Source organism: Beta vulgaris, chromosome 2 (assembly GCF_026745355.1).
Source record: "Beta vulgaris subsp. vulgaris cultivar EL10 chromosome 2, EL10.2, whole genome shotgun sequence".
NCBI lineage: Eukaryota > Viridiplantae > Streptophyta > Magnoliopsida > Caryophyllales > Amaranthaceae > Beta > Beta vulgaris.
In genome coordinates, this window is record NC_079203.1 from 53,801,483 (window position 1) to 53,814,684 (window position 13,202).

The following is a 13,202-nucleotide window of genomic DNA, read 5'->3' on the forward strand; positions in this document are numbered from 1 at the left end:
TGAATCTTCATGAATCAAATTGCTTTATAATTTATATTCTTTTTTCTTCTACTATGATATCGAAAGACAACCTTGAGTAGCAAGTGATTCCGATCCTACCAAGTCTTGGTATGGGTCCTGGAAAATCATGGAAAAGGATTGAGATCCTTGTTTTTCAAGGGATTTGAATTGCTTTTTTTTATTATTTATGATTATGCGTTTTATGTATGTAGTAATACTATTGTGATCTTGATTATCCTAATCTAGTGTTTGGCATATAAAGTTAGTGCATTTTCATAAAGGATACTAAGAGATCTTAGGATTATTATTGTTATCTCCTTTCTCTTCCTTTTTCTCATATGGAAATAGTACAAAGATTAGTTGGAGAGAGATTTAAAACCCAACTTTTAACTAGACATGTAAATCAAAAAAAATGTCGAGATACGATTACAATGGATCTAAAGTATATCTATTTCTACTTTTTTTTTCTTCTTCAATTTGTTACATTTGAATTTTCATGCTTTAATAATTAACAAAAAGTATGTAAAGTAAATATATTGAAAATGTTCAGTGTTAATTACTATCAATGTGTGAAGTGTCAACTTTTGGTTTAAAGGTTTTAACTAATATTTGGGCATGGGCGTTGTCTAGAGGTGGGCATGGGCCGGGCCTGTTCACGGGCTTGAGTAAATGGCGGGCCGAGCTTGAAATTTTAAAAAACTGTCCATGGCCCGGCCCAGGCCCACGAGCCGGCCCATATTTTATGTTGTATTTTCGTATATTTGACAGTTTTAGGGTAAAAAAACAAAGGAAAGGAGCGTTCATCCCTTGTGCCGGTGCGAGCCGGAAATAAAATTTCTTGACCATGACAGGCCCGCGGCCCACGTAGCGGACAACGGGCCGGGCCGGACCCAAATCGTGCCGGCCCGGCCCATGCCCACCTCTAGCGTTTCCCCGGGTTGGTCTTGTGTTTTGGAAATTGATATTTTTTTCCATTCCCACTTAAATATAGTATTAAGGAAAACTCAACATTTAAAAGGCACAAATATAATAACGTGGATACTTAAAACATGATTAAAAGTTGGTTGCGATGGTAATTTGTCATGTATAATAGCAAGAGGTCACGGGTTCAAGTTTTGTTGCAAGCTAATTTTACTTTTGTCAATTGACATGAGTTATGTGCACATTGGACAATTCTAGTGGTGTAACAAAGGTGCCACGTGGCGTGTATACATTGTCACGCACGCATTCTAATATATTTGTATAGATTAGAAAGTCGTTTGATACGAGCTCTATTACAAACTTAAAATGTGGAGAGCATAAAAAGTACTACCCTAAACCCTAAAACTGACAACTGAAAATTGGTTGATATTAAAAATAGTACTTTTTATGTTCTCCACATTTTTATATTTTATTAAAAAAACTATGAATTGAAATAAAACAATGAATAGGCTAATAGATGATAATGTGTTGTTTGATTAAGAAAGAAAAGATGTATTGTATTTGAGATTTTCGAGGTGGTGTTGTTTGGTTGATACAAACTTAAAAACTATAGAAGTAATGGAGGAATTTGCTTACCTATGTTCCTTTTAGTAAGTGGAAATTCTTATAGAAATGAAGTGAAAATTCCTATGATCAATCAAACAAGATAATACATTTTTTAGGATTAGGATATATAATATCATGAAAACCAACCATCCAGCAAACGAACTACTTTCAATATTGTACCAAACAACCAGTCAAATATGTTTTTTTTCTATAAAATTCATAATTTTCCGGTCAAACCTAATATACTGGGGGAGGTATATACTTTATATCCAAGTCCTCTAGAACGATTAAACATGGCGATACTATTAAGTATATACTTTTATGGTATGGCGTAATCTTTGATTCGTATATCTTTGCCATGTTTGTGTAATAGGTTACCACTTTAAGAAGAAGTCTTTATGAACTTGCATAAACTTAGCAACGAAATGTAGAAGGGAATCCTCCTCCATAACATAAATGCACTCACCCAATTTATATCATCAATCGTTATCTTATTTTGCGATTTTGTAATAAAAGTGTTCGCTCATTTTCTTAAATGAGTAGAAATGCTTGCTCAGTATTTTGCTCATTTGCTCATTTGGAGAAAATAGTCTTGGGTGTACCATCAGCATGGTACATCCAGGTGTACTATAAATATTCTCGCATATGTGACTGCCTATAAATTGTCGCCCCAAAGATTCAACATAGGAAGATATCAGATATGTATCAAGGTCTTTCTAGTGCTCCAAAGAGCGTCTAGAGGCTTGAACTAGGTACTCCCTCTTACATTTTCCGTCCACTTTATATTTGCACATTTTATATTTTGCTTATATGTGAGAAATATGTTGTATTATTTCATATATACTTTGATGATTTTTTTAAAGATCGAATTGAACTAAATCGATCTTTGCTAAATTGAACTGATTTTTGCATTTATGATAACGTTAAATTTTAAAATTTTGACTCCAAAACACGATTTCAAGAGAATAACCTGAACATGTTGAATTAGTATAAATAAATTTTTATGAAAAGTGTGTAAACGACTTCTATTGTTGAGAGCTCATTTTCAAGTCTAATCTAATTGATGTTCCATCGAATAAATATATAGAGTACATGCTAGCATGAGTGATTCACAACTTGATTGTGCAATTACTAGAAGCAAAAGTAGGAGAACTTGTATTCCCGATATCCTACTTCATGAAAGATGATCTTTTCATATTGGTTATTAGGCCTTAGGGTAGTCGATATAAATGACTGGTACATATGTGATTAAAATGGATATTTGACATATATATAGTTAATATCAATAAGTGTTTTTGACTTTATATTAGCTAGTAAAGAGGCCATCCAAGCTTAATTAGAGGTCACAAGTTCGAGCCTTAATGCAAACTTATTGGGAGATCTTTTCACTCAATTGAAGCTAAGCCTGATCAGATTGAATTTGGATTTTCTAAAACCTAGTAGATTTTGAATTATCATATGGACAGTTATGCAGGAAAAAGTTGGAAGTATTTAAAATTGTCCCTTTGTACTTTTTCCTTTGGGGTGCTTGGTGTTCGGCTTTGGAAGGTTAGAAGAGGTTTCTCACGGCAAAGAAAAGGCTAATAACGAAGCAATAGTTTGGCCTAATGATGGTTAGCATGACCGTGCAAGAGCATGGCAAGATCATGCCATTTAGCTCGACATATCTCCACCTATCGGTGCATGTCTATAGTAGATGACGTGTTGTACAAAAAAAATTCGGTACTCTCTACTCATGAAAACTATTGGCTCTTTTTATTTATTAGATGCAACAACATTTGATGATCATTTTAATCCACTCACCAGAAAGATGCATATTGCATCTAAAATATAAAGGTATGTATTTTCTTACACAAATCTACACTAGATAATTAATTAACTGAAATATTAATAATTTTATGATGAAGCTAATAATGCTTTACAATGCAACTATGCAAGCATCCAATTATAGGTTAGTTTGTATCGTTTTTGACACACATTTTGCTTCTAATATACATCTTATATAATCTTAATTAATATTTTATTTTCGCCTCAAAATTTATTAGGGGACTATAAGTTTATTTGGAGCTAAGAGAAGACCCCATATTATCTAGTGTATACAAAACCACAAAAGACACTAATAATGTAAACGAAATTTGATCTCAGGTTTCATGAGCACCCTATAAAAATTTAACTAAATAGTTGATATTCATATGAATAAATATGATGAAAGACATCGTATAAATTAAATCAACAATATTTTTTTTAAAAAAATTGGTAAGAAGAATTCCTCTGGGCTGCGCTCGCACAGGATCCCTACCCAGAGGCGGCCCAGTTAAACCAACAAGATAACTTCCTTATACATAAGTGTCAGTGCAAGTGCCACTAAATATCATGTATGCCAATCAAGTACAGATCAATTAGATGAAAATTCTGTCTCTATAGTCTATAGACAAGATGAAGTTAAGTAACATATAGTAACCCAACATAACACACACAAGCAAGTGACAAGAACAAGCACATGAGGTATATTTTGAGAAAACTAGTTCAAAAAACTAGCTAGTTACAACTTATAACTGTATACTCTGCATGTAGAAGTGTTTACATTGTATATGGACCTACATTCCAAAATTAACACTATTTTTTTTTTTAATGTGGCAAATCCGATCAATATGAAGATGGGCATGCATGCATGGATCATGGATGTTAGTTTATGATATATGCATATTCGAGGATAAAATATCATGAGAGGAACTGTGATGCCATGCAAGCATGTCTCAACCTTTTACAGCAGGATGTTGTGTACTTCCACATCATAAAATCATGGGTTCTACCTTTTTCTTTTCTTGTTTATTTTATTTTTTTGGCACTTCTTTTGTGAATTACATTATGTTTTATTTTTAATCACTCATGGCAGACATAACACATATATAAGCATTCAATATTTTGCGCGAGGTGTGTGAATCGCCCATTTTTATAAATGTCTTACATATATCTTTGTCCCCAATTATAGCATGAAAAGTAGAATATAAATGTTATGTTCATAAGAGCCTAATAATACTATTAAGCAACTTCATATAATTTGTTGTGCTGTTATATTAACAAGACTCGTTGGAGTAATATTCACATATTTGATACTATTACTTCTGGTCTTTATTAATTTACCCCGGTTTTTTTTAAGGATGTTCCTTATTAGTTTATCCAATTTTTTTTTTTTTATTTTTGGAATGTGATCACTAACTTTTCATCACACATACATTCAACTTTAACCTAAAATAATAGTCTATCGTCTTTCCTTTTATGCTCCACAATATTGTTTTTTCTAAAATTTTGTGAAAAAAAAACGGACAAAGTAATAAAGACCGGAGGGAGTATTATGTTGACGTTATAGGTTTTTATTATTTTCAGCAACATTATGATTAGAATTATCAAAAATGTGTAATTTATGCTGTTTATTTTGATTAATTAGAGATAAGTTATTCTCAAATCTACATTGAAGGTTGAAATTTCTTGCATTTTGTTTTAATAAGGTATTGGCCATGTTTGCTAAATGACTTTCTCATTTGCTTTCGGCTTTTTAATTTGGTCAAACAACCAAAAAATGTGTATGGTTATTGACTTTTTGGTTGGCTGAAAAGCTGACTTTAAAGCCAAAATGATAAAGATGCCTAGAACAGCTTTTTGGATTGACTTTTGACTTATTGGCCTACAAACTCTCTAATAAACAACCAACAACCATAATTAATTTTGCCAAACACTTTTGCAAAAAACTGGCTTAAAAAACTAACTTAAAAAACCAATACATACATCCAATTCTTCCAACCAATCAAACAAACCAACCAAACCAGCCAAAAGCCAACAACCAACAATCGATTGCCAAACAATCCCATTGTTAATATTCAAATTTATAGTTTATTTTGTGAGATTATTGAATCTACAAGCGCACATCATGGGGCACTAGGCTAACATCCAGGTTCTCGTGTGCTCAACCAAGAAATAAGCTGTCAAAGTGTCAATTCTTCAAGAAATTCTGGATTTAAGGAAATATGTCATCCACCATTGCAACCCATATCCAATTTTTTATACACCTTACCTGCCAACCTTTTATTCCTTCATATGTCTGTCTAATTGCTCTAAGATTAATTGTCTCATTTGTAACATCATTTTGAGCAATGATGATCCCACCGAAATTAACGATTTGTCGTATATTATTATTATAGTAGTACTACATAAGACAAAAATCGAATGAACAAAATTATGTAATTATAAAAACAAAAGTGTGCAAAGTGCACGGTTCTTTGCATATCAAGCTAATTTGGTGTGCAAAAACGTTTTAATTTTAGTTATATTGATTGAAAATAATGTAATTATACGTCTTCTTATTTTGTTGAAGCTCAAAGTCATCGAAGAATTCATTCAAACTTACTTTAACTAATAACTATCCACCATTCACATATGGTTTTCAATGTTTTGTTTGGCGGAAATTCTAACTTTAAAGCATGCTGCCGTTTTTTGCTGCGCGTGGATCTAGGAAATTTTGTACATGTATAGTAACACTATCTTTGACATGAAGGCAGAGGTGTGAACTGGAATTAGGACTTGTTCTCTTCGATATAAAACAACTTATTGAACTGAGTTAAACTAAACTGAACTAAAATGAATAGTGAATATGTAAGAGTAAAAGTATCATCTACAGCTGAACTGAACTGAAAATAAACTGGAAAGAACAAATCCTTAGTTGGTATGATACTCATTCGAGAATTCGAATCTTCATTCATTTTCCTCTCTGGCCTCACCTGTTATCCTAGTTTCTGGTACTCCAACTAGATACTTCATATTTTTTTCATTTTTTTTTTCTGTTCATTATAGCAAAAAATCATCATCTTTACAATTTTTTTTAATAAAAAATAAAATACAAACATAATCGGGCTTTAAGCCCTAAGCCGAAATATCAAATCGGGTCTCAAATACTTCCTGCTGCTTGATGAAACTGTGAAAAATATGAACATCAACATTTCAATATTCCCTGACTCATTACCTGATGATTGAACTCAACTTCAGTAGTACGAGTACAACATATATCAAAGAAACAAGAAAGTACTAGTAGGTCAATATATTGCAGGAATTTCTTTTTACAAACTACAAAAATGAAGAAATAGTTTTTTGGCAATCACTCTCAATTCTCAAAAGGGTAATTTGATACAACCATTTCTTACAATTTATACATGAAGCAATGATTTGTCATTGAGTGAGATTCTTTACCCCTGGAAATTTTCAGTTACATTTGTCTACAACTTACATGACTGCAAAATCTAATTAAACTACAAAAAGGGTAAAAAACCAGAAACCACTAATCGTCGTCAGCTGCGGCCTTTTGCTTCTTCCATTTGTATGCAGCCTCCAAGATCTTCAAATTAGTAGTTTGTGTCTCTTCAGGAAACATATAATCGAAGTATTCTTCAAAGCTGTCAAATTTAGAGTTTGAGATTAGCCCATGCATTTGATATGAAGTTATGCACTCAACAGCAAGGACTTAGACGATCTGATTCATACTCAATATCAGATGAACAAAAAATGTGGACAGAATAAACAGAGTGAAATCGTCCAACATGCATGCGTGAACATAAGGGATGGCAAGAAAATGTTTCACATACCCGCCTGGACCATCATCTGTCATTATAGGCCGCTGCCTCTTGAGTTTCTTCGGCATCTTAGCTTGAACTAAACCAACATCACCAAGCTCACCAAAATCTTTCTCCATCTTCAGCCACTCATCCAAGAGCATAGCTCTTTCTTCTTTCAGTTCCGGAGCAGAAACCCTAAAATGACTGAGGGCTTTTTCGAAAATCCCTGATACATGGGATAGATAATAATACGAAATCAGCTCTGTTGATCAGTGGAAGATTACAAGTGTGGAATTTTCTAGTAAGATAAAAAAGGACTTTAACATTAAAATCCAGTTAAAAGTTTATAATGCAGGATGCTGTACAAAATGGAATTTCTTTACCATTACCACAAAAGTACCCCAATGGCCCAATGGCCCAATGCCTCTACTCATGCTCCAGTGTAACAGGTAATAATGCAATTTATTTAGTGGACCAGTACCATGTATCATTTCATTAGGAAAAGATTGTTCACTAGATTGTTCAATACTTCAATTGGCAGGAAAAATCAAATAGCTTTCAAACTATAAAGTCTAAACTAGTGACTCTCTAGCTCAAGTTCAATAGAAGCATCATTTCATTGTAACATCTAACTCAAGGTCCTTGACTCTTGTTTCTGGAGTACTTGGATACTTGTTAGGCAAAACAAATTAGCACACTGATTTCCGGGTTAGTTTCTAATGTGTCAGATATAGTGTCTACATCATATAGTATTAGTGGAAAAGACTTATTTAAATAAAATCAGATACTTACGTCTAGCAAGTTGAACACACGATCTCTTCTTTTCACGCAACAGTTCTTGAAGCTCATCCTCCGGCATGTCTGAGACCTCATTGTCCTCGACAGCAGAAGCTTCGAACTTCGCATAGCTGATCCACACCTTCAAATGCTTTGTTCTGTCAAGCAGTCTCTCATATAACGCTCTTGTATTTTCGAATTCTCCCTCTGCTATCTCAAAATCAATATATGCCTGTCATAAAACCGTGGATTAGTAAAGAATTCAGGTATGCGCGTCTCTGAACATTCAACATGATCCATCTAACACAGCAAGACACACTGAAAGACATAGACAACCTCTCAAGTCTGAACAATTCAGAGAAGTATGGTCTCCAAATGCAAGTTTATGCAGGCTTCAGGTCAACAATTCTGAGGAGACACATATGACTAAAAAGAAACAACTACGGAAACAGATAAAAGACATACATTAGACAGAGAATCGTGAACAAGACGACTCGCATAATCACTGGAAAAGGCCAGGTGCATAACCAAAAAAATGGAATTAGAAACTAACAGAAAGGCAGCATTAAATTCTATCGATATATTTTTTATACAAGAGCAGATTCTGTTATACAGAGGGAAAAAATAAAAAGGACAGAGGACATCATAGTCATGAAAAGGGGAAACAAAATCTCAGAATCTCAAATACGAACATGCAGCCTTTTAACTATCCCAAAGCTAATTTCAGACATATAAAGCCATACTATATAACCTTTTAGCAATTGGCTTTTAAGTACAAAGTTTTTTCGACTGAAAAGGGAAGAAACCCAAAGACCAAGATTACATACCTTCCACAATAGTTCTGGCATATCCAATGCAGGTTGGGCTATGGCAAGCTCATAGATACCCCTAGCTCTTTCTGTTTCACACAAAGAGCGTTCCAACTCAGCATACTTGGTCCACGCATAACAATTCTCCGGTGACCACTCCAAGTATTTCTCATATAGCTTCCTGCACCTATCTATGTTTCCCAATTGCAACTCTATCTCAATGTATTTTTTGAAAATCTGTATGGGCAAGCACAATTGTTAGAACATGAGCACACATATTTAATAGCTGTGCTGAAGTTGTTTTAAACAGAATGCTACCTTATCTTTTGGAGCCTTCCCAATGGCATTGCCCAATATCTGCCGTGCACCATTGAGATTCAACTGACGCAACTCAAATTGAGCTGCCAACAGCCAGATCTTTGCAAAGGAGAATTTGGCATGAGGAATCAGCTTGAGGCATTCCCTGAATAAAACAAGGACAACAATTAGTACTAAGTACCAAAAAAAAACCAATAGATATCCAACCAAATATGCTTAAGGCAACAACTGTGGAATGTAAGGAGCTGATCATCATCCTCTACATTCCATGAACACAAACATGACTCTGAGACCAGGTAGTGAGGATTAAGGGAGGTACATTTGTGTTATAGTACGAAAAGACTGTCAACATAAGAATACAAGCTTTTATGCAGAATTGCACATGGAACTGGTAGTTAAGATATAATAAGCACTATGATGCCATTATCTATTCCTGTAGCCTACAAAGATTAAATTTATATGAAAAAAAACCCATAGCTTCTATTACAATACTAAATTTCTTGGTTTCTCTTATATAAAAGGACATACTTCTGAAATTCCGTCTTCAACAAATTGGGTTTATCAATAATATCTTAATACAGCTATAATGAGCAAGGACTGGAATATCAGAGGCAAAGGAGGGACCTTCAGTACATAAACATTATTTTGAAAAGGGGATGATAGAAGAAAGCAACGGTGGTTGGTGGCAGACCATATAGAGTGTGGTCAACAGGTCACACCATTCTTTTATTGCTTAGCTCAGAGGCAAGCTTTTTACAAGAGGTGCTTCGCTGAAAGACAAGAACATGCATCATTAGGATAGTCCTCGCCTCTTTGGATGTTGCACATTTGTTTTTCAGATGTGTTTTCCTCAACCCCGTCTTACCCACATGATAGATGCTGGAGGCTGAAAAGGGAACTCAAGATAATTCCAACTTGAACTGACTGCTATTACTTATGTAAATATAAACTGAATGCCAATCTATGAACCCTGGCAGAGAAATGGAAGAAAATTTAATGATTGCCAGAGTGTCATAAGGATTGCATAATAAAGCAAGTGGGTGTCTGATTTGGTGATGACTTTCTCCTAAGCTTGTCCTTAATCAGGTTTGTTTCCACTTTCCAGTTCCTGTCCCATTCTTTTGGACCGTTTCCCCTGAGCTGCAGGAATTGTTCTCGTATTGTGTGGGATCTGCAGAGTAGTCTCTGTAATATGGCTGCTTTGATCCTTAGTTTTGGAGCTAGTCTGTTGTCATTCATTGGATAATGGGTTTTATAAACTCTACCACTTTTGAACCCCGTAAATATCCTATGACCAAGTCTATGTCAAACAGTGACAAAAAGATTCAGAACATATGACATTTAAGAAAAGATCAAGAAACAAAGGGCACTTGATATGCAAGTAATGCAACATCACAGCAGTTGTACATAATACGTATAGAACCCAATACATTCTTCACTAAAGGTATACATTAAGTAGAATTCACGATTAGAGCTCTATTCCTCTATTTTGCCTATTTAGTGGTACTCATGCCACATCTTAGCACAAGGTAAGCACTCAGGATTATTTTTTTCACAATATCACCAGACGAAAAAATTTGAAGTTCGCGCAGAACATTTTAATTTTCCAATCAAAATTAAACACCTTTCCCCTCATCAATGCTCATTCATGGATTCTAAAATCAATTGATTGCTCGAGAAGAAAACAAAATCATATCAAAAGCAGTCTATATGGCATTACTACAGCAATTACATATCCAGTAGCTACTAGGATGAAGTGCTTAAATTCATAACCTTCTTCCACAGACAAAACTGAAAGGAACATGCACTCCACAAGTACATTTACCCATCACTGTGCAAGGCTACTAGGATGAAGTGCTTAAATTCATATCCTTCCACAGACAAAGCTGAAAGGAACATGCACTCCACAAGTACATTTACCCATCACTGTGCAAGATACTAGTTCCAATGTAGTAGCTAATTACCTGTATACATCTCTTGCTCGATCCATATCTTGTGCATCAAGTTCTTCATATAAAGCATAATTGATCCTACGAGTTATACAGGAATTGGTCAGAATTCACTAATCTATAATATGGGAACATAAAAAAGCAATTAAGAAACCATCTAAGAATCAATGCCTACCACAGGTAGATGTAACGCTGCCAGTAGCGTTTCTCCTCAGCTGGAGGAACATTTGCTATTGCCCTCTCATATACCTCTCTCACTCTGTCTTTGACACCTACACTCTCCTCTAAACGGATGTAATCAAACCAAGTGTCATAGTTAAGTGGGTTCTTCCTAACTTCATCCTCATACTGAAACCTCCTTTTCCCCACAATTGCATCGTCAATACCCTCCTTGTCTCCATACTGCTTCTCAAAAGCAACAAACTTCTTATAAACCTCCTCTGCTCGTCCTTTAGGTATATGGTCCAATGCAAATTTATATATACATCTGGCCCGCTCTGTCTCCTTACACTTCTCCTCAAACTGTGCAAAAGCCACAAAAAGCTGCTCTGCTTCTTCATCATCTGCCAACTTATCAACAGCTCTCTCATAGCAATTCCTAGCTCGACCAATTTCCCCGTTTTTCATCTCAAACTTTGCATAACGAATCCACGCATCAACCTTTGGATGACACTGCAAATATTTCTCATGTATCCCCCTAGCTCGTTCAATCTCATTGTACCTTAATTCAAACTTAATGTACGACCTCCATCCTTGCTGATCAGGCTGCCATTGCATCCATCTCTCAAAAACCTGTCTAGCACCAGCTACATTCCCAAGCATCTCCTCCATATGTATATATTTATACCACAATTGATCAACTCTCGGAAGCAACGACACAGCACGATCCCACACATTCCGAGCATGGTTAATAAACTTATTCTTCATCTCCATGTCCGCATATTTCAACCATAAGGTATGATTCCTATAATCAACCTCCAACGCCCGCTCCCAAACCGATCGTGCACGTTTAAAGTCCTTCTGTGACTCCTCCCATTTGGCATACTTAACCCACACACTAACATTCCACCGCACTCTACGAATCAAATCCTCGAATTCCTTTCGCTTTCGAAGACGATAGTCTGCAAGCTCGCTCGAATCAGTTATCTTCTGTTTCGGCGGACGGATTTCCGATTCTTGCCGTTCACGAGCTTCCCGCAGAATCTGCTCAGCAGTTATCTGAACAGGAGCAGGAGTTTTGTTCTTCACTCTCGTTGCTCGAGGAAGCTTTACTTCTGTTTCTTTCTTCGTCAGAAACCCTAATGTAGGGTCTGACTCCTTGTATGAACCCATACTTGCTGCTTCACTTCACTCAATCCCCAAAATTTTAATTTATTCAAGCTTAATTTAACAATGGAGAAAAATAAATTTCTGGATTTCACTCAAATGTGTGTAAGATATAAATTAAGAATCTCAGAACTTAAATTGAAATTACTAATGAACAAACCTTCAAATTTTATGGAAGATCCAATATTCTGGTCTCGTCGAAAAAGTTCGATTTGCACGCAATCGATTTCTCTCAGTCTCCTTATCTGATTCTCGAATTCGGAGAAGTTAATTTGATGCTGGAAATCAGAAATTGTGTGTGATAATTTCGTCAATTTTTTGACGATAAAAAGATGGAGTGGATGATTCTAGAGAGAGATAGTTGTAAATTGTAATCGAGGGTTAGGGTTTAGGGACTACTTTTGGAGCCATATTTTTTGACGGCATTTTCTTTGGGTTTTATCCTTCTCCCTTGCCTAAAATTGTTTATGTAAAAAACAATTTTGGGCCTGGTAATCTATATAAATATAATAAAAAAATTAGAAATTACATCGTATATGATATAATCCCGTGATCTTAAGGTCATGTATATTAAAGTTTTAATCACTAGACCAAGTTGCATTTAATGTTAACATTTTAAAGTATATAATGTTAATAAAATAAATTTTTTCCTTACCCGAGACATAGTCCGAACCTGATAACTAGTTTGGTAATTGAAACAAGTTTAATAGTTACTTCACCATCTACAATTCTACATAATACAGATGAGCAATATTATTTATGTATTTTTAGATCATTAATATGTATTATAGCCTCATAGGATTGTGACCTTAAAAACATACCCTTTTATTCATGTTTTCTGGTTGATCTAATTTAAGTCATTTTATGACATATTGCGATTCAGATCATCCCCT

At 34.9% G+C, this 13,202-nt stretch overlaps 1 protein-coding gene across 2 annotated transcripts; it reads right to left on the reverse strand.

The window, feature by feature from the left end:
• Nucleotides 1–6,587: 6,587 nt before the first annotated feature.
• Nucleotides 6,588–12,759, reverse strand: LOC104905043 (uncharacterized). Of its 2 annotated transcripts, XM_010693495.4 has the most exons (8): nucleotides 12,470–12,759; nucleotides 11,159–12,363; nucleotides 10,999–11,064; nucleotides 9,035–9,179; nucleotides 8,735–8,953; nucleotides 7,923–8,139; nucleotides 7,161–7,356; nucleotides 6,588–6,971 (listed from the first exon to the last, which is right to left on the reverse strand). In XM_010693495.4, the coding sequence occupies exons 2-8, from the start codon at nucleotides 12,313–12,315 to the stop codon at nucleotides 6,857–6,859; spliced, it is 2,115 nt and encodes a 704-aa protein (XP_010691797.1). In that variant the 5' UTR covers nucleotides 12,316–12,363; nucleotides 12,470–12,759; the 3' UTR covers nucleotides 6,588–6,856. The 2 variants fall into 2 exon arrangements, with proteins under 2 accessions (XP_010691797.1, XP_010691793.1); XM_010693491.4 differs by having other exon boundaries at nucleotides 11,159–12,759.
• Between the last annotated feature and the right edge of the window lie 443 nt (nucleotides 12,760–13,202).